Source organism: Prunus persica, chromosome G6 (genome assembly GCF_000346465.2).
Source record: "Prunus persica cultivar Lovell chromosome G6, Prunus_persica_NCBIv2, whole genome shotgun sequence".
NCBI classification, from domain to species: domain Eukaryota; kingdom Viridiplantae; phylum Streptophyta; class Magnoliopsida; order Rosales; family Rosaceae; genus Prunus; species Prunus persica.
Window position 1 is genome coordinate 21,960,272 of NC_034014.1, and position 21,055 is coordinate 21,981,326.

The 21,055-nt window shown below is 35.2% G+C and overlaps 3 protein-coding genes across 9 annotated transcripts; all 3 read left to right on the forward strand.

The window, feature by feature from the left end:
* Positions 676-9,349, forward strand: LOC18774309 (probable starch synthase 4, chloroplastic/amyloplastic). Of its 5 annotated transcripts, XM_020566957.1 has the most exons (20): positions 677-814; positions 910-1,041; positions 1,134-1,158; positions 1,250-1,319; positions 1,437-1,571; positions 2,175-2,379; positions 2,709-2,849; positions 3,611-3,715; positions 4,220-4,318; positions 4,806-4,935; positions 5,692-5,742; positions 5,825-5,935; positions 6,578-6,687; positions 6,780-6,948; positions 7,493-7,579; positions 7,813-7,881; positions 8,268-8,381; positions 8,517-8,578; positions 8,690-8,786; positions 8,898-9,349. In XM_020566957.1, exons 2-20 carry the CDS (start codon positions 923-925, stop codon positions 9,015-9,017), a joined length of 2,019 nt encoding a protein of 672 aa, XP_020422546.1. In that variant the 5' UTR covers positions 677-814; positions 910-922; the 3' UTR covers positions 9,018-9,349. The 5 variants fall into 5 exon arrangements, with proteins under 5 accessions (XP_007206322.1, XP_020422547.1, XP_020422546.1 ...); XM_007206260.2 differs by having other exon boundaries at positions 676-1,041; positions 2,715-2,849; XM_020566958.1 differs by having other exon boundaries at positions 676-1,041; positions 1,256-1,319.
* On the forward strand, positions 10,200-17,828 carry LOC18773237 (probable sphingolipid transporter spinster homolog 2). Of its 3 annotated transcripts, XR_002272280.1 has the most exons (18): positions 10,200-10,511; positions 10,708-10,839; positions 11,134-11,235; positions 11,343-11,447; positions 11,569-11,644; positions 11,783-11,857; positions 12,870-12,972; positions 13,078-13,143; positions 13,786-13,843; positions 14,456-14,553; positions 14,817-14,893; positions 15,345-15,458; positions 15,556-15,675; positions 15,859-15,987; positions 16,859-16,937; positions 17,046-17,219; positions 17,405-17,483; positions 17,599-17,828. XR_002272280.1 is itself a non-coding variant. In XM_020567043.1 (17 exons), the coding sequence occupies exons 1-16, from the start codon at positions 10,363-10,365 to the stop codon at positions 17,177-17,179; spliced, it is 1,617 nt and encodes a 538-aa protein (XP_020422632.1). In that variant the 5' UTR covers positions 10,200-10,362; the 3' UTR covers positions 17,180-17,219; positions 17,405-17,828. The 3 variants fall into 3 exon arrangements, 2 of the variants coding, with proteins under 2 accessions (XP_020422632.1, XP_020422633.1); XM_020567043.1 differs by having other exon boundaries at positions 17,405-17,828; XM_020567044.1 differs by lacking the exon at positions 13,078-13,143 and having other exon boundaries at positions 17,405-17,828.
* LOC18775322 (2-alkenal reductase (NADP(+)-dependent)) lies at positions 18,434-20,519 on the forward strand. The gene is made up of 5 exons (XM_007206233.2): positions 18,434-18,822; positions 19,138-19,315; positions 19,416-19,582; positions 19,735-19,817; positions 19,936-20,519. Exons 1-5 carry the CDS (start codon positions 18,586-18,588, stop codon positions 20,312-20,314), a joined length of 1,044 nt encoding a protein of 347 aa, XP_007206295.1. The 5' UTR covers positions 18,434-18,585; the 3' UTR covers positions 20,315-20,519.

The window sequence follows — 21,055 nt, forward strand, 5'->3', positions numbered from 1 at the left end:
AGGAAATAAGTGGAAATGTTCTTAGACTTGCACATTCCCAAACTGTTCCGGTTAACTATGGTATAAACAAATTGCAAGCCAAATTAATGTATATGACTAAAATTGCCAAAATCAAAATGATATGCAAATAAATTGAAACAAACTGAAAATAAACAAAGAATAAAGAACGCAAAATAAAAGCTTGTTTGATACATCTCTATATATAAAACAAAAGGTAGAGAATGGTGAAACATTTAAAATACCAGAAAATACCCTTGATTAATTCAAACATTAAGAATTGAAATTATTAATTAAATTAGAATAATATGATAAATTCACATTTTTCATATTAAAAAAAATTAAAATTAAGAACAAAATCAGATAACATGTCCTACTTTTATGGAACATAACTACTCATGTTATCTTTTTTTAATTCTAAAAATAAAATAAAAAATAACAAACAAAACCAATTGGCAACATGTGCCAAGGGGCTAGTATATATAAAGCAAAAGCAGAGAATAGTGAAACATTCAAAATACCAAAAAATATCCTTAGTTAATTCAAACGTTAAGAATTGAAATTATTAATTAAATGATGATAATATGGTAAATTAATATTTTTCATATTAAAAAAATTAAAATTAAAAATAAAATCAGATAATATGTCATACTTTTATGGAACATAACTACTTATGTTATCTTTTATTAATTTAAAAAAAAAAAAATCAATTAGCGTATGCGTGAGCGTATGCCAATGGACTAGTATAAAAAGAAAAAAAAAAGATGAAAGCAAAAAAAAAAGAAGCGTACAGTTAGACAGTCAGGTTGAGATAGCGGTAAGCAATACTTCAATATATTTTCTTCTCAATTTCAAAGCTAATGAAGTCAAAATTATAACATTACAAAAAGTTATCTTTCCTCAAATTCTCAGAGAGGTTTGAAGAATGAAGGCGCTGTTGAGCAGTGTGATCATCCCTTGGCAACAACCCCACCCAAAACCTCGAATTCCAGTTGTTTGCTGCTCCACCATTAATGGGTCCTCATCCTCTTCCTCAGAAGCGAAGTGAGCTTTTTTATTTTTTGTGAGTTTGATTTTTCTACTTCGTTTGTCTCAATCACTTCGATCTAAATGACTCTAAACTACATCAATTTCAGCTTACAAAGCTCCCAGCCTCAGGAGGTAGGTACTACGAATTAGTGTTTTCAATGGTTGTGTTTAAAGTCCTTAGTTTTTGTGCTGCTGATGATTTTGTTGTCTGCATTACGCAAAGTGCAAGTCATCCAATGCTGAGGAACCGAAACAGTCCGAAATTTGGCGACTCTTCAGAGAAGCTCAGAAGAGTAAGTCCAAAGTCCTCAATGCAATTCATCTAATTTGTGCTTTTTTATGTGTTTTCATTTCTAAATTTCTAATATAGTTTTGGGTTTTTTCTTTCATTCTTTGAAAATGACGTCCAGATATTCTACACTTGAACCAACATCGTCTTAAGGCGGTAGAAGATCTTAACAAAATCAACATAGAGAAACAACTGTTGGTTGATAGGATAGAGCAATTGGAGCTGGAAAAGCAGACTGCTGTTGCAAAACCTCAAGGTACCTTGAGCCCGCATTCACTTGATTTATACCTCTTTCTTATTTGGAAGGCCCAAAATTATACTTTTGGTTCCTATCCTAGGCCTGATTTCACTTTAGTACCTGTAGTTGTAATTTTAACGAATTTGCCATCTTAATTTGGTAACCTTCGCATTATGTTCTAAATTTACATTTCTGTCATATTGGTTGATGGAATATCCGAATTTTTGTTCTGATTTATCAAGGCAGAAAATTCAAATTGAGAAAAATGTGAAGTGGGTCATGCTGAAGGTACATTTGCTTATTTATTGAAAATCTTCATTAACCAATGTGACAGAATGTAAAGTTGGAACGCATTTAAAAAATTAAAAAACTATAAATGTACATTTATTGAAACTGGAATTATAAGAATCAATGTGTGATTGAGCATAAACTACAGAAACCAAAAGTGTAATTTGGGCAGGCTTATGTACCATTATGCAATGATATCTTTGTATTTTTACTTGAGTAGGAAACATAGAAGGACAATGTTCTATGATCATATTCTTCGCAAAAGAAACAAGTCTAGAGTTCATGAAGGTTAAAGTTTAATAATGTCTTTTTTATTGATGTCCTGTAAATCAGATAGGCTATCAATGTTTTGGGAGCTACTTCTTAGGATAGACTCAATGGTCCTCATGGGAATGGTTACCATTGGGGAGGCATCTAATTTGAGAAGGCTGGTCATGGATCACAAAGTTAGCGTAGCTGAAGTATTTAACGACACCCTGCAGAAGAGTGATGCTGAGATTTTAGCAGAACTCCGGCACTTCTTGGAGAGAAACCAAAGGTAAAAGTGGTAACCAGATTTGACAAACGAATTTTCTTTTTATTTGGAACACATGTAAAATAATGCAACAAACTATGTTATTGTGTAAAAGTATGGATTTACTGAATCATGTTATGTTATGCTTTTCTTTATCACTTCCTGATCAGGGTTTTCTGGATTAATTGGGAAATGCTCAGTTACGTATCTCTTCTAAAATCATGAATTGTACCACCTGTGTAATTATTACATCCATGCTTTTGTTGTCTTTCTCTTTGTTCTTTTTTGGCGCTCCTTTACCTTTTCCAAGTTTCCAACAAGGATGTTATTTTGTATTTATTCTTTTTTTCAAGATTCAGGAATGGATTTCACATTGTCCATGTATGCACGGAAATGGCACCACTGGTCTCCGTTGGATCTTTGGCTTCATACGTGACAGGTTTGTCTTGTGCACTACAAAGGAAGGGGCATTTGGTGGAGGTGATACTTCCAAAGTAATTATGGGACCTCCTTTGTAATTTTATTTATTTATTTTGCTCATAGTGCTTACCAGTGGAATTGATTGATGGGAGATCTAAATATCATTTTATATTTTAGAGAACGCTAGGACAAATATTGCTTCAATGAGTATGGGTGGTGGGTGGAAGATCATAAGATGATAACTAGAAGAGAAGATTAACACTACGACTATAACCTTTCTAGTGTAGCCCAGGAAACCTCCTAGGCTGCTCTTGCCTAGTTTCATTACCTACTGCATTTCTTATGACCTAAGGAGACAGAGGAAGCCAGGTGAGATATAGTAATGCTGATGGAAGAGATAGTTACACCCTGTATGTTCACTTAGGTCTGTTTCTGATGGGATCTGAAACTCTATACTTGTGGCACATTTCATTAGATTGTGAGGTCATGAAAATAGGTAATTTGTAGAATTGCAGAATATGACAAATATGATTTTTTTTTTTTCCGTGAAATTATATTTTCATATTCTGCAATGATACAGACTCTGTAGGACTTTTGATGGTGCAGGATTTTTTTTTCTTTTTTATCATTTTACTTGTTGAGCAAAGAAAGAAGGATCAAAATGTCTGGTTTCTATGAAAGAAAATTTGAAGAATGTCTTTTGGTACACAAGAGAGCATCATTATATGATAGGAAGGACTTTATTTTGTATATGAGTTCCTATAATCTTTTTAATCAAACATTTCTGGCAAACTTGAAAATTTCTATCTCCTTGATGAATTTACCTTGTAATTAGGTATTCAAACTTGGATTTAGATGAAGTTCAAGGGCTACAGGAAATTGAGGCAGAGTGTTATTCATATTTTAATGGTCAGTTGCATGGCAACAGAATTTGGACTGGGTAAGCTTGAGTTGTTTCTTTGTATGCTACATTTATGTTTGCTTTTGCAAATCCATTTTGGCAATTAAGACATGATCTGGAAACTACATTTTGCACGGTGCCTATGTGATAAGTCCCACATCATGCATTTGGCTAACCTGTTTGGCTTATGAATTGAGTTCTAACATATGATGTCAGAGCTGACCAGGCTCATTAATTCTTCCCATGAACTGGCCATGGTAGGGCTGATCATGAGCCTATCATGGCTAAGTTTTTGATTTTGTGATTGGACCCTCGCTTGGTGAGGATGGTAGGATAAAAGGTGGGTAATTATGATATACGAGTCCTACATTGATTGACTGGTACCGTGCACAGGTCTTGAACATCTGTGTGTGTGTGTATGTAGATCCAATGAACTCAATTGTTAACTTCTGATTAGCTCTTTTATTGCATAAGGATCTGCATTGTTATAGTCTATTTGTTGAAAATTCTGTATTTTTCTTACTTTATCTACTCGTTATACAGTGTTGTCTATGGTATTGGAGTTACTTTAATTCAACCACTATACTACTCATCCTTTTTCAACCGTGAGAGGGTATATGGCTATTCAGATGACTTTGAAAGGTCAGTAGAATTTTTTCACTCATATTCTTTACCGCTGTGGTTTATCTTTGGGTTGTCTTTTGATGTCATACATGCCTTCCGGTTTTTAAAAGTTCAAAATTTGAGTATCAAACTTAGCTTGAAGTATGAACTACAGAGGTCAGATTAACGATTTCCTTATGTGGGGAGATTCTTAGAGGAGGAAACTTTATTTAAAGAACAGACTCTTAAGACCAGCCTTTTCTTAAACTTAAAGTAATAAAGATATCTGAACTTAAAGTGGGTTATTTTGAACTGAAATGCTCATATAAAACTAAAATTGAGTACTGTAACTATGGCCTTTTTGAACCATCAAAGAACTTAAATTCACATGGGTACGTGACTCTCTTTATACAAGCGAAACTCTAAATTTTTTGATTGCATCTCTAAATTTAGGACATTAATTCTAATAAGGTATCTAGCTTTGCCGTCACCAATTCTTCTATGATGGTATATTTGATGCATTCAGGTTTACCTATTTCTCCCGTGCTTCATTGGATTATATTGTAAAATCTGGAAAGCAACCTGATGTGATACATATCCACAACTGGGAGACTGCCATTATTGGGCCACTTTTCTGGGATATTATTGTTAAACAGGTACAGCTTTAGAACTGCCTTTTCTAAATATTTTTAAATTGGCATGCAGTAGTTCTGTTTTACTTCCAAACCCTTCAGTACCTTTCTGTTTCATTTCAAATAATAAAGTTATGAGTAATTAACTTATTTTGGTGAGCTTTAATGCAACTTGGAATAATATATGTATATACAAATTTTACAATGTGTGTTTGTCTGTATAGCAGTGATCTAATAAGTAGCTAAGTGCACACAACCCATCATGTGTCTCAGCCGTCCATATTTAATTCAAGGGTTGAGATGCTTTTACTTAACTAGTGACTTAGTTCAGCTACTTAATAATTATCGGACAAGGAAGCATCTTAACTCTATGGATATAAATCGTGGCCAAAGTCTCTGAGAGTGTGAATTTTGGAAAACATGTTGTGGTTGGAAAGATGGTATGAATCTAACAGCTTGCTTACATAGTAACATATCTGTTCTGTATTGTACAACTGGCACCTTGCTTAAAGAAATTAGTAAAGGATGTAGAAAGGCAAGACTTTATTTGGACAACATGGAAGACCCGAATTAAATACCTTACATTTCCATAACACCACTGATGGCACTGGCTACTTTAGTTTTCCATCATATGGGACAGGCAATATGTTTAACACATATTGCATCTCTTTTTATTTCTCACCCACTTCTGGTTCTTGCAGGGAAGAGAAGAACATTTATTTATTTATTTTTGGTTTGAAACCATTTCCACTGTGTGATTGTTTTTGCTCATATATATAGGGACTTGAAGGTACAAGAGTTCTATTGACATGCCACGACCTCAATTCACAGGCAAGGAGCTGTATGTTTTCCCTTCTGACTTTACATACTCCCATGGATCCAATTTATTAAGCTCTGTGTTTTAATACTTCAGTGTCTTGAGCATCCGGAGAAACTAGCGTTATGTGGACTTGATCCTGCTAGACTTCACCGTCCTGATCGTTTGCAAGATACTACCAAGGCACATCTGGTTAATGTTTTGAAGGTATATACCATAGCCTATTCTCTTCTCTTGATAATGTTTTGTGATATGACAGGCCTAGACACAATGGAACTGAAGCATGATATATACAGTTGGATAGATATTTTTCAGTTGCAACATGTATAGTCTTGTGAAATTAAGGCACTACTTTTCCTTAAATGGAATGTGTGAGATACACTTTCTGCATCTGACAATGCAACAATATGGGATTGAGAATTGTTTCCCTTCCCAAATTTGACTTGAAATAAGAATGCATTACCAGCTTGGATCTATTGACATTATGAATGATCTATTGTTTAACAGACAACTGGATGGATATTGCCTTGGTTATGATGTGATTTATTTTGTACAATTGTGAAAAAAAGGCTAAGTTAACGAGTTCTTATTATTGTTGAACAGTTCACAACCCATGAGCTATAATTCTTTTGTGTTTGCTTTTGCATTGTATTCCCAGAAATTTCTGCTTCCATAGAAGCGTGGAGAAACCATTAAAAAAAAAAGATTGACATGATGTACTGGTTTCGCAACCCTGTTCATTTGTTATTCAATATTATTACTCGCACTTCAAAGACCCTTTATTGGAAGCTCTAGTTTCCTTTACATGTCCACCATACCCTCAAAGCTTTATTTTCTATAAATTTGTAGGGTGGAGTTGTTTACTCCAATAAAGTTGTCATTATGTCATCCATACATTCAAAAGGCAGGGTTATTCATAGTCTGAGTCATGGGTTGGATCATACCTTAAACATTCACAAGTAAGTAGCTCAATCAAACATTCTTGCAGATTTTTCTTTTTGGGTTTCTTGTGCTGAAAGCATTTTTACCTTCTGTTTCAATTTGCTTGCAGAAACAAAGTGGTTATTGCTCCTTGTGGATTTGACAACTGCACTTGGGATCCATCTACAGACAACTTTCTTCCCCAACAGTATAGTGTGAAGGATATGAAAGGGAAAGCAGTCTGCAAAGCTGCATTGCAGCAGCACCTTGGGTTATCTGAGCATTCTTCTACTATTCTTGTATGTGCGCACCTGGGTTTATGAGCACTGAACACTTAGGTTTTTGGTAACTAGCACTTGGTGTGTTACGACGTTTCATTGCTTAGGTAACCAAGTTGTTATGTGGGTGAAAACAATGACAAAACCGGAATTCATAGATAAGATCTGTGCCCTTTTTCATCTTGTGTTCTTTAATGTTGATTGTTAATTGTTATGAAGGTTATATAATATTTGGATTTGGAAAAGTCATGTCCAGTAGTATTGGATGTCTTGTGAATCTATTTATTTGGGGAGGAGTAACTTATTTGAGAAATTGAATGTCTTCAGAGTTCCAATCGCATCATATTTGATTTGTAACCCAATTTTGGTTACGACTTACGAGTTAACCTTAATTTTCGAAATTAATCTAGGGTCTGGGACTGCTTTTTCTGGGAAGCCTTGTCTTCTTAATAACTTAACTTTATTTTCGTTTTATCTTTCTTTTACTTAATTGCTATGCATGGTTTTACACTTGCTTCCTGATTTTTAATGGAAAGGTCAACAAATTATGAAAAATGTTTAACAGGTCGGATGCATCTTCTCTAAAGTATCAGATGTTGATCTGGAGAACCTGAGGGCAGTATTTCGGAAAGCTAGGAGGATTGATGTGCAGGTAGTTACTTCCCCCCTTTTTTACTTTTCTCATCAGAAAAATGCATGGCTTAGTGGCTGGGACTTGCTAAATGCCCTTACCAGTGGATATGCCAAGGGTAATTTCAAAATGAATTGGAAAAGAAGTAATGGTTAATGTGCGTGGTTGTGAGGGCTCTATAGCATCTGCTCTGTAAGTTTCTCGTTCTTACTGATTATTTCTCCTGGACGTGATTGTTAAGTGTCTTCCTACAGTTCATCATTAAGGGGATTAGCAAAATATCAAGTGTAAACAAGCTGGGATTGGTGCATGAACCACTGAAGGTACAGAATGCTTAGCCTCTTGTTAGTTGAGTTCCTTGACATTGTGTTAGTAGTCACATTTGTGGCAAAGCATTATAGAATCTTGCTTTTGTGTTTTGATCTTTTCCATCTTAAGACAAGTTTCAGCAGACCCCATTATGTTCAAGCCAAATGCAATCCATAGTTATAATTATGAGGCTCTTTTTTTTATATATAATTTTTATAAGTATAACCCATTAGGTCGTTATTTATCCAATGGGGAATCTTTCTAAAAAAATATCTCTGGCAAAACAAAACGCAATTCGTAAGGGAAAAAAAAGTGAGAGAACAAATTTTTTTATTTATCGTCATTCTCACATTACCTCAACCTATGCAATTTATCATATATGTTTTGTGTATGGGTGCAGGATAAAAATGTACGATTCATAGATGGACATGATGAAAAGCAATCACATTTGATATTCGCCGGATCTGATATTATCTTATGTCAATCTTTTCATGATCCTGTCCTCCAAGTTCCAGTTAGTTCTCTCCTTTTGTCTTGTTTCCCAGCTTGTTTTCTTTTTACTTTTAATTGTAATTCTTTATCATTTTCCTGGGAAGTGGTACAAGGAAGTAGTTTTCCTCGTCTGATGTTCTTGTACTCATTTATGTAGCTAAAGGCTTTAAAGTATGGGGCCGCTCCAATTGCAGTAAACTCCAATGATGACGGGTTCAGGTAATGTTTCTTCTTCCACATGAGAACTATCGTTGGATATGCTTTTGCTTGTACCATTCTTTCAATTAAAGGATACTTATATATGTCTCTGTTGGCGATATATTCTAACAGGAACTTTGTGGAACATGACTATGAGACCACTAACTTCTCACGTTTCATTAGCTCTACTTTTGGAAATATGTCTATAACCCAAGCCCTGGATGAAATTGTATGTAATTCTTTACAAGCTCATTAAATTTTCAGATTCTCTTCTCCACTTATAGGAAATTGCTAACAAGGTGCTAATGTTCTTTAAATCTGTTCTCCTGTCTATGTGAAGAGAAACAACCCGTCGAAGTGGAAGAGAAAGATAATGGATGCCATGGAAATGGACTTCTCATGGGATGCTGAGTGCTGTGACATCCATGCTTCTGCTTATACAGCCATAAAGAATTTGTGAAGCTTTTGTAAAAGTGCATGTAAATATGTGTATGTTGAAGTGCACATGCGTATAGGATATAGGTTGTAGAGATGTACAGTTTCTAAACCGAATAGGTATCTGCAAAAGTTCAGTTTCTGTATCTGTTGATTTATTAAGATTACATGGATCTAACAATAGATACGTTAGGCCAACCTTGTCATTAGTGTGGGGTGAAATGCTCTGTTATAAGAGTTAAAAGAAGCCACCACATTTTTTGTGTAATAACCTAATTTTAGCACAAAATAAGTTGAAAGAGGCGTGTTTTACATCTCTATAACCTCTAGTGCAGTTTAATAAATTAGTTTTCTTTTCGTTACTGTTTACTAAATTAGTTAATGGGAACTGGTACTACTGCATCTGTCGACAGCTGTTTGGGCGAGTCTAGATTTCCTTTAAAAAAAATTTTTTTTTTGAAAACTTTCAAGTGTTGTTTATTTTTGGGAAATTGTAAGCTGTTTCTTTTCGATTAAGTGGAACTAGTACTTGTTAATGGAAAGATCGATGGTGGGTTTGAAAATTATAGGAAAATCAATGTTGTGTATGCGATTGAGACGAAAAAAATTTCAGTGAACTTTAAAGTAGTAAAGTAAAAATTACCTTAAATATATATCTTAGAAATACAAAAAAGAAAAGCGAAGAAAGTGGTATATGTAGAGAAATTGTTGTGTGCATGTAACACATATTGTGAGATGATGACGTGGTGCATCAAATTCATCAGCATTATATGCTATTAATATTTGAACTTTAAACTCTATCTGTCTTATAATTTGAATGAAAATTAATCTCACATTAGCATGTCAAGAACTATCCAAATAAATCTAACAAATTTTTTGTTTACGGTATGATACATGAATTTAAATTAATACACGCTCTCACTTTTGTATAGATGAACTGTCATATCCATTTGTCCAATTTTTTTTGTTTCAGTATTTTGTTCCATTTATATAAAACAATGGAAAATAGAAATTGTTATGCCATTAGTAATGTAGATCACTTGGGAAGTAACTTACAAGATCCTTTTGATATTCTTTTTGTTTTATGTTTTTGCCTGATTACCTGTCTTTTGACTGGTAAATAAGAATTTTATTACTTTTTTTTATTCAATAATGGATGAAAATGTGTTTCATTCACAACGTTAAATAAAATAAATGGTAAAAGCAAAAGGGTAAAACGCAAAGGAAAAAAAGAAAATCCTCCTTGAGGAGAGGAGAGACAGAGAGAGGGGCCAGACGGGCACGGGGTCTGGTCTTTTGCTTGCGTAACAATCAAGAATAATTAAGCTCTCTCTGTCCTTCTCCTCTCTGATGAGATCTTTCATGTCAGCATGGCGCAATCAGAACAACAACAACAACACCACCACCACCACCAACCACCTGCAAAGCCAACCCAATCGTCCAACCCTTTCAACCCACAGATGACGACGAGCCCAATCTCAGTCTCAGCTCCAAACCCATCATGGTTCTCCCCCAAAAGGTAAAAACTTTCCAACTCAATTTCCCTCAAAAGGCCATTTCAATTGAAATTTCTTGGGTTTTCTTCATTTTGTTGATCTGGGTAGGCACTTCGGCCTAAAAAATGCAATTCAGCTAATAAATTTTTGAAATTTCATGCTGAGTTTAAATGTAACAACATGTTGCTCGTGGAACGTGATTGAATATTTTCTTTACAGGTTGCTCGTAATGCTCTGTACAATTAACATGATAAATTATGTCGATCGAGGAGCAATAGCGAGCAATGGTGTCAATGGTAGTATTGGGATTTGTGATGATAGCGGAATTTGCAGCGCGGGTAGCGGAATTCAGTAAGAATTTTAATGATTGTTTTATGAGTTTTGGGGCCTTAATTGGTTTAATATTGATCGCTTGCTACCGTGTATCTGGTGCCTATGGTGTGTGATATGCAATTGTATAGTATTTATTTATCAAGAAGCTAAATTCATTTATGATCGGTGTTTAAGACCCATGAAATTTTTAGGGTTCATGCTGGTAGTTATCTAATAGCATATGCTTTCACATTTATTGGCTGTAATTGACAGACAGTCACAATTCCTCACATTTATCGGCTGTGTTTGGCTTACGATAGTATTTTCTTACAGGGGAGATTTTAAATTGAGCAATTTTCAAGATGGTGTTCTTTCATCTGCATTTATGGTTGGTCTTCTTATGGCGTCACCCATCTTTGCGTCCTTGGCAAAGAGGTGAACACTTGCAGTAATGCATGAGTTACCAACTTGGTCATCACTTCAATTGTGATAATCTCTGCCCGATTTGATTTATAAGTTCATATGCATTGTTGCCTTTGCAGCCACAATCCTTTTAGGCTGATTGGAGTTGGATTATCTGTTTGGACATTTGCCACAGCTGGGTGTGGTAGTTCAATTGATTTTTGGACCATTGCAATATGTCGTATGTGAGTGTAACAATCTTTCTGGTATTCTCCACTTTTAGAATTTTGTCTTCATTCCATTGTCTTCATCATTATCATCTTCTGTACTAGATTGTGAGTTAATAATTGGGCTTTACCATTCTAGGCTGGTTGGAGTTGGTGAGGCATCTTTCATAAGTCTTGCCGCGCCGTTCATTGATGATCATGCTCCTGCACCTCAGGTTTGGCTTCCCTCCTGTTTATCCTCTCTATTATTTCTTATGCTCAGAAAATTTAATGTTTCCCAGGAAGGCAAAACTTAATATATCTTCTCGATTATTTTCATAATTATGCTGAATATTTGTTTATTGTGGGTCCAGAAAACGGCATGGCTTGCAATGTTTTACATGTGTATACCAACTGGAATTGCTGTGGGCTATGTTTATGGCGGATTTGTAAGTTTTTACGTTTGGAAAGCTATTTTTTTTTTTCATCAAATATATAAAGTCTGTTGGTTGAGTTTTCATCAGTTTTTAGATACAGGTGCAATTTGCAAACATATTTTTTGAAAACTGATGTCAGTTTGTCAGTTTACCTTCATAGAAGCAATTTCATTTGCCTTTATAACCTTTTTGAAAGAGTCGACTGTTATGAATGTTGCTCAAGGGCGAGCATTCTTTGATCAAAAGCACTTGGTCCAATCACCTCACATAATAACGTTGGTTATCCATGACATCGATGATGAAATCAGTTTAATATTCTATGGTTGTAATTATACGGATGGCTGTTCACACATCTAGAGGACTGCTGGCCTCTCCTTTACTTTCCTCCCAATGTACAAAACCAATGAAAAAATTCGAATAACTTATGTTGTTCCTTGCAAGAAATGCCATGCAATAATTTCTGCTCTTGAAGGTTCCCTTCACTCCTGAAATTTCCATGTATCCCTGTGTTTTAACTTAAGGTTTCTTTCCCTGTCCCTGTGTTTTAACTTAAGGTTTCTTTCCCTGTACTAAGATAATGGCTAGTTCACACTTCTGAGTGCCATGTAAAGGCAACTGATTTTCACTGCAATTTGTGAAATTGCAAAATGTGTTCTTGGCTATGGGCATGGAAAAACCTTCAGTCTACCATACAAACCAAATATATTTTGTGGATGTTATCCTGCATGTTGTAGTTTCTGAATTTCTGTTCATATATAAACCTAATTTTATTTTTAATTTAGTAAGTATTATTTCAGAAATGGTCTTTTACCTGTGTATTTATTAGTGTTGTTGGTGCTTGTACAAATTTTAGTGTGACCATAATTTGGAAGCTAATACCGTGAGCTTATTTTGGTGTACTATAATTTTTTATCAGTTATGGTAATTTTATTTCTCTATTGGTAGCATCCTAGTATATTGTGGTGATTTTATATCATGGGAGATATCTCAGCATAATGATATTTTGCTTTGGCTCAATGTTTAGGTGGGAGACAATTTCAGTTGGCGATATGCATTCTGGGGAGAGGCATTTTGTATGCTTCCATTTGCTGTCTTGGCTTTTGCGATGAATCCATTGCAGTTGAAAGGTGCATTTTTTTTCTCTGTTTTGTTGTGAATCTGTGATGCATCATCTGAGATAAAGAAGCTTATGTTCTCATTTTTTAAACCTTTAACGCAACTGGTAACTTTAGGTTTTGCTCCTGCTGAATCAAGAAAGTTTTTGGAACCTAATGAAACAACTAGTCCTTTAATTGAAGGTATTTCATGTTCTATTGTTGTTCTGCAAAGTCGATTTACATTTTTGAAAAAGAAAATATTATACTGTTTATCTTTTAGTTCAAGAGTGGCCTTCATAGTGGGTCAAGAACAGCTACTGTGTTGTCATTTACTAGTAGTTTAGGGTGATTTATAAAGTTTACCTATATGTCCGTGTAGGATGCAAATCCCTTTGTAGGATACTGCGCAATATCTATGCTATCTATTTGCGAGCAACAGAATCAGCTTCAATATTAATGTTGGATATATATAATCAGATACATTGTAGCTTTTCCTAAAATGCAACTGTATAAGACAGGAACTTTGAATGGATCTAAGATGGTTAATGTAATGACCATCAATGGTAGTACTGGGGCATTTCTGTTGTGGTACTGTGATACAGAAACTCAACTTAACAGTAAAACCTTGTGCCAGCTTTACAGAGTACAACCTCTTTTCTAATGTTCCCAATCCAAGGTTGCATAATTCTGTTTATACTTATGTGTAATGACATACTGTGAATTTTAGATTTTCATCCAGTGCTTGCCGATTCTTTGAAAATTTTCAAAATCTTATTGTTCTCCAACTCTGTATGTTTTTTAAAGAGTTTATTTTGTGAAATTCTGATAAGCTTCTAACCGCAGGTTCAGATGACTCAAACATAAATAGTTGCGTGATAGTTTCCTCTGATAAAGCTTCTAGGTAAGTTGTGATTGCATCCATCTTTTTCATGAGCTTTTTCCCCGGTTACCTGTTTATCTGCACTGTTCTTCCTAACTATGAGAAATATTAAATTCCCAATGGTTTTAAACAGAGAAACACGCACACAAGTTGTGTATGTAATAATAGTTTAATGGCCAAGGAGGGACTTACAACTTGGGTGTAAGTCACTTGATTTTACACCATCATAAACTATCATATGTTTTTCTATTATTAGCCCACCACAGAAGTGTTAACAATCTGTTCTATGTCAACTGGGAAAACTTGCTGAACATTACTAGGTGTACTTGCATTTTAAATGCCCTTGCAATTTCAGATATGGGCACATTAGGAAGATGTGACAATAGCATTGTTCTCTTTTTCCTTTTGGCTGATGTCGCTGGACCTTGCTTGGTTTGTTTGTAGTCTGCTGTTGTGTATTTTGTTAGCATTAGCCTCCTAATCAGCCCAAAATAAAAAATTTGAACTTTTCAAAATTTCAGCTTGACAGAATCAATATTGAGGTGGGGTTGGGAGGCAGGTGTAGTACACATCTAACATCCTTAAATGATTTTTCTAATATTGTTAGATTGTTCTTCCTTCTGTCTATTTCAGGTCAAGCCCTGCATCCAAATCATTGAACCAACTCTCAAGATTCTCACAAGATATGAAAGAACTTTTGCGTGATAAAGTTTATGTTGTTAATATTTTAGGTATTTCCTTAATCTCTATTTGTCTGTTCAAGTTTTTCAGATCTTTATCTGAATGTAAATAAATGAAATATCAATTCAATGATCCTTATGTCTTATTGATCTTGATCATGTTTTCACATATCTATCTGTGTTATTTTTTGCAATCTTATTGCCTTACTAATTTAATTGGAGAAATTTCTCATGGAGTGCTTACTAAGGTTACTATTTATTATATATACAGGTTTTTTTATAATTTTTTCATTCACAATATAATTGACTGGCAGGTTATGTGTCATACAACTTTGTCATTGGAGCCTACTCATACTGGGGGCCAAAGGCTGGTTATAGCATTTATCGTATGGTATGGCTCTTTGCTTATTCTTTTTTATTTTATTTTATATTATTTATTTGTAATGTTTCCCTTTTGTTTGGTCACACATTTACCTTTTCTTCAATGCAAGTCATCGTAACTTGTTAAAAGGAAACTGAAATTTTGACCTTCTGTATCAAGCATATTGGTATTTTGGTGATCTTTTGCTTAGGCCTATTGATAGTTAAGTTGTGTATTGCAGGATTAGAGAGTGAATAGAGGGAAGGATAAGTAGAAGAGAAAGGGAGATTAGAAATAGCTGAATAGGTTAGGCTTGTGTGATCAGCCCTTCACCTTAGCAATGCTTTTACTAGTTATATTATAATACAGATTATAATAACTATAGTCTAACATAAAGAAAATAATATTCTAAAAATGCCTGAATTAAAAAAATATTCTTAACTACTCTGACAGTTTTCTCATTCATTGGAACTTTTGACAGAGTAATCCAGATTTGTTGTTTGGTGGTATTACAATTGTTTGTGGAATTCTGGGGACGTTAGCTGGAGGGCTCATCCTTGATTCGGTGAATGCCACAATTAATAATGCTTTTAAGGTGAGTTCTGCTTGTGACCTGGTTGTACGACACCAAAATGCCTTCTTTAATAAGATTTATCAGAATGTACTGTTGAAACCCTTTGCTTCTTCCACAGCTTCTCTCTGGAGCAACAATTCTAGGTGCAATCTTTTGCTTCAGTGCCTTCTGTGTAAGGAGCTTGTATTTTTTTGTAGTTCTTTTCTCAATGGGGGAGCTACTTGTGTTTGCCACACAGGTAATCTTAAATTCTACAATTTGGGTTGAAAGTTGGTGGTTTCATTGCATGCTGTGCTTGCTAATTAATATAACATACTTTTACAATTTTATATTACCTTTTTGGATACTTTTGCTGCTTAGTATGAAATCTGCCTGATTAATTGATATATTCTTTGGCCTGTTAATCACTTTTCCTTGGCAGGCTCCAGTTAATTATGTGTCTCTGCGATGCGTGAAACCAAGTCTTAGGCCATTGTCTATGGCTGTCTCAACTGTTTCAATCCACATCTTTGGTGATGTTCCTTCCTCACCTCTTGCTGGAATCCTCCAGGTGTGCCTTAAAAGTTCTCTTCTGTATCATCTTTTGAGGAAGTGGAGAGATTACTGCTAATATTTAGTTTTATGATAATTTCTACTATACTGTTGGTATTTGGAAAAGCAGTTTCCAGACATTATACTGGCAGCAAGAGAATGACATTGATTATCAATATAATAAAGAAGTTACTGTTGGGGTTTCTAACGAAATAGCTCATATGACATAAATGAATATTCCAATAAATTGGAATGAATGGGCAGTAAAGTGCTGCAACGTCATCGTGGTACGTGAATAGAAGTGTGGATGCTGAAAGTGAACTTTGTGATTCAGCTTGTGCATGCAAGAGCAAAATTATATTGATATCATATTGTTAATGATTTTTTATTATCAAAATATAGTAAATGAATTTATGAAGCTAAAGATGAGCAGATTCAGAAAACGAGGCTTGTTTCCTCACTTAGAGAAGAATATCTGTACCAATTTAAAATCACATAGTATGAATTAAATGCAGTTTCATGGAGAGGGGATGATAAAGTTAATTGGACCCCTTATTTGTTTTAACGAATGAGGGTGGAGGGTTTGTTGTGTCTAACTCTTTTGTTTCAACATTATCTTTTCTAGACTGAAAAGGAATGGCAGCTAATTATGTTGCAGGATCGCATGGTTTCTCTCTTCGAACTTACCTCTTATTGTCACTTGATAACAAGAATAACTACATCATCTAATTGGTTTTTGTCACCATTCTTTTATGTTAGTTGTTATAAAGTTCACTTATGGTTCCTCCACTGTTTGGCCTTGGGGTGAATTTTCATATAGAGTCTTGTCGGTTTAGCATCCTTACCCTGTGCCTTTTTCCTATTTTGGATTTTGTCCTTTTCATATGCAGGACCATGTTAACAATTGGAGGGTAACAACTCTTGTTGTGACGTCTGTTCTGTTTTTTGCATCAGGAATATGGTTCATAGGTTAGTGAAGGACAATTAGTTATAATAACTTGTTCAAACTGGTATTATTATGTGAGCGAGAATCTTTCTAAACAGTGCTGGGTTAATAAGCTTGTATTACATTTTCAGGGATCTTCATTAGCAATTCAGACAAATTTAATGAAGATGGTAAGGAAGAAGTCTCCACAGTTGATAGAGCCACAAAAAAGCCTTTGTTTGAAGAGAACACAATTGAGGGAGCCCAAGACTCTGGTGAAGCATAAGTTTACTTTAGTGTATTCAAGTTGCTTTTGCATCTCGAAGGTAATGCCAATTTGATCCCTCTTTTTTTGCATGTTTTTTTTTACCATGTAAGGTGGTAAAATGTGTAATTAGTGTTCCTAGTTTTCCACGAAAATATTTTTGGTTGGTAAATTGTAGAGCTGGACAGTAATTTGATCAGTTTGTGCAATTAACGTCCTGTCCCAATTCACTATGACTTTTTATAGCCCCAATGTCTGGAGGATGGTATGATGACAGAACCTCTGCAAAACAAACAAACCAAAATTCGTCTCGAGAACTTTCAAGGTGGGAGTTGCAATACTGTTTCTGCCTTTTTGCCGTTTCCAAATTGAGCCCTCTCTGTCAAATTGTATGCCTGAAGTTATTATGTTACTCTTCTAAATCAAATTGCTGTCCACAGTTAGATTTGTTGGATTGCTAGTGAGTTGTGAGAAAAAGAAATGTACAGTGAAACTAAACAAGCAGGAGCATTACAGAGATTCAAATTCAGGATACATATGTTTATGTTGTTTGAGATGCACATTCCACTGTACAGTGTGTTCAACAATGATGTAAATATTTGCTGTTTTCTAGCATTTCAATAGAAAAACAGAAACATTGATGTTTATGAAAGATTGTCTTTCTTTCCTACCTTCCTCCTGTAACAAACAAGTGAGATGAACAAATTCCTAGGGCATCATTTATATGCAGCAGATTAAGACTGCCTTGTAATCTTGTTCTATACATTTCAAAACCCAGCTACCACATCTTCTGTGGCTCTTTGTATTTCAAATACAAAAACAAAGAAAGACGTACGCCACTCATGCATGACAACCTTTCTGTGGAACTTGAGTGCTCTATTTGTGCAATGAAAGTAGTGACTTTTGCAGACGCATACACGCTTTTCTTTTAACAAGAGGGGTTATCAATGCCCCTGTTTAGGACTGCTTATGTAGAAAATATTTATGGTCATAAATTTTTTTTTTTAGAAGTACGTCTATTAGAATTCAAGTATTTCATGAAACGTCAATTGGAATGGCTCAAAATCACTTTTATGTTTTTCTATCAGATATTGTTATAAATGTTTTCAGGTATTTTTTTTTTTAAAAAAAAAGCGGTTTTAGTCATTTCAGAATCAAAACGACCCAAATTAAATAATTACCAGAGCATCGACCTTTCTAGACAGCTCTAGTTTTCTTCTTTGACTCTTATCATGAAAACCAGGCCGATGCTTTCTTTGAGGATAAATGGAAATTGAAGTCATAGGTTCGGATAATACACGTGTCATCGTATAAGACTTCAAATTCATTCAGAAACTGTTGAAAAAGCCAACTTGATAAGCATATTCTATTCAAAGAAACAGAGGAACTGAGGCTTCCACGGAGACAGAGCTTTGGTTGGTTCAGCAATGGCGAGTAGCGTGGAGGAAGTTAGGAACAAGCAGGTGATATTGAAGGACTATGTGTCTGGCAATCCCAAAGAGTCAGATATGTACGTGACAACCAGTTCCATAAAGCTCAAGGTTCCTCAAGGCTCAAAAGCAGTGGTGCTCAAGAACCTCTACTTGTCATGTGACCCTTATTTGAGGATCCGAATGGATAGAATTCAAGGCTCCAATGTCTTCACTTCCTTCACTCCTGGTTCTGTGAGCACACACACACTCTCTCTCTCTCTCTCTCTTGGCTTTCTTGATTTTCTGTTCGGTTCCCTAGAAAAGTAGGGAGTATCCAAGAAGTTTTTATTCCCTGATTCTAGTTCATGTAATCATAGTACTCAGAATAGACATTGCACTATTTTAAAGGGTTAAAATTCAATCAACTTATCTAGCTCAAGTACTTGAGAAGAACTAAACTCATTAAATGCAAAGTTCGAAAATAAATAATTCCTTTTCTTTTTTTTATATATATTTTTTTCCAAAAGACAACTTTTTGCAGTATTAATTTGATTGGTGATCCTGCAGCCACTAAGCGGGTTCGGAGTGGCTAAAGTTTTGGATTCTGGGCACCCAGAATTTAAGGAAGGTGACTTGGTTTGGGGAACAACAGGATGGGAAGAGTATAGTCTCATCACAGAACCAGAACAGTTCTTTAAAATCCACCACACTGATGTGCCCCTGTCCTACTACACTGGCCTTCTTGGTATGTTTGCTATTGCTCATTTCATGAAACTATGAGTCATAAGTTTGAACAATCAATATATTCTTTTCTTTAGTTGTAATCATTTTGTTTTTGAAATTAGGTATGCCGGGTATGACTGCCTTTGCCGGCTTTCATGAAGTCTGTTCGCCTAAGAAAGGAGATCGCGTGTTCATTTCTGCAGCAGCTGGTGGAGTTGGCCAGCTTGTTGGGCAATTTGCAAAGTTGATGGGGTGTTATGTTGTTGGAAGTGTTGGAAGTAAAGAGAAGGTGAGTTAGCATTATCATTTAGAAAAGAATAATAATAATAATAATGTAAGCATTAAAGCATAGAGAGGACCAAATTTTGTACAAGTCTTGTTGTAAGCAAAAAAGGTCGAAGTGCATATATATATATATACCGTTTCCCTTTATGTTTTCAGGTCGATCTACTAAAGAACAAGCTAGGGTTTGATGAGGCTTTTAATTATAAAGAAGAGCAAGACCTTGATGCTGCTTTGAAAAGGTCAGTTATATAACTATATGTGTATATTTATTGATCTATGTTGGATTTGGAAGAAGTTTACAATACATATCAGAAATTGAATAGACAAAATCATCAATCAAAATATTGTCACATGCAGGCATTTCCCTGAAGGCATTGACATTTATTTCGAGAATGTTGGAGGAAAAATGCTGGATGCTGTGCTTCTTAACATGAGACCTCATGGTCAAATTTCTGTGTGTGGATTGATCTCACACTACAATCTCAACCAGCCACAAGGCTTTAGCAATCTTCTCTCTCTAATCTACAATCGGATCCGTATGGAAGGCTTTGCCGTTTTCGATTATTTCCATCTGTATCCCAATTTCTTGGACATGGTCATACCATACATCAGAGAAGGAAAGATTGTATATCTGGAAGACATAACTCAAGGCCTTGAGAGTGCTCCAGCAGCTCTTGTGGGACTTTTTAGTGGCAGAAATGTTGGAAAACAAGTAGTTTTGGTTTCCAATGAATGATTGGCCCTCTTGTATATATTACTTCTTTAGCCATGCTTTTCATTGAAGAACCTGATGTAACTGCATTTTGATGATTCACTATTAAATTGTGCTTATATATATATATATATATATATTTTTTTTTTTTTTCTCCTTTTGGGTCTGTAAATAAAAACTCATATTTATAAGTGACAAAAATCCTCTGTGCAGGATATCCCGTTATTAATTAAAGCCCAGATTGTCGATGTGCACATTGATATTGCCAAAAATTTATCGAAAACGTCTGTGCACGTTGATGTCAGGATATCCCGTCTTTAATTAAAGGCCAGACTGCCGATATTGATATTGGCAAAAAATAATCGGAAACACGTCGACAACAATAAGGTATCGACAAATTATCAATATGCACATCGACAGAATTTAGAGCAAGATCAAGGGGACGAGAAGGGCACAAGCATTTTGGGGACATAGGATCTAGGTTCCTTCATAAGTATATTGATAGAAAATATGTGGAAATTAACACCATGGGTTATTAATGCTCGAACGAGCGCTCATCCTGCTCTGGTTGTGACTCACAGATGCTCGTGATATTCCAACATGCTGGTCAGCACTTTCTTGTCCTCCTTCCTGCCTGTTGGTCATTGCTTGATCTCTTCAGGATCTTTCGAGCTGCCTGCCGGTGCGCTCACCCATCTTTCTTTCTTTACCATTGGACCTTGATCCAAAGTCTCGAACCAAGTTGATATGCCTGAGTAGCCGATC

Excerpts from the sequence above, each read along its gene's own strand:
- LOC18774309 (XM_020566956.1), top strand. The coding sequence starts at position 923 with ATGAAGGCGCTGTTGAGCAGTGTGATCATCCCTTGGCAACAACCCCAC. Across the intron at positions 6,949-7,492 it reads AGCATTCTTCTACTATTCTT|GTCGGATGCATCTTCTCTAA; the intron begins GTATGTGCGCAC and ends AATGTTTAACAG. Across the intron at positions 8,787-8,897 it reads CCCAAGCCCTGGATGAAATT|AGAAACAACCCGTCGAAGTG; the intron begins GTATGTAATTCT and ends GTCTATGTGAAG.
- LOC18773237 (XM_020567043.1), top strand. The coding sequence starts at position 10,363 with ATGGCGCAATCAGAACAACAACAACAACACCACCACCACCACCAACCA. Across the intron at positions 10,512-10,707 it reads TCATGGTTCTCCCCCAAAAG|GTTGCTCGTAATGCTCTGTA; the intron begins GTAAAAACTTTC and ends TTTTCTTTACAG. Across the intron at positions 13,144-13,785 it reads AACTAGTCCTTTAATTGAAG|GTTCAGATGACTCAAACATA; the intron begins GTATTTCATGTT and ends TTCTAACCGCAG.
- LOC18775322 (XM_007206233.2), top strand. The coding sequence starts at position 18,586 with ATGGCGAGTAGCGTGGAGGAAGTTAGGAACAAGCAGGTGATATTGAAG. Across the intron at positions 18,823-19,137 it reads CTTCCTTCACTCCTGGTTCT|CCACTAAGCGGGTTCGGAGT; the intron begins GTGAGCACACAC and ends GTGATCCTGCAG. Across the intron at positions 19,583-19,734 it reads GTGTTGGAAGTAAAGAGAAG|GTCGATCTACTAAAGAACAA; the intron begins GTGAGTTAGCAT and ends TTATGTTTTCAG.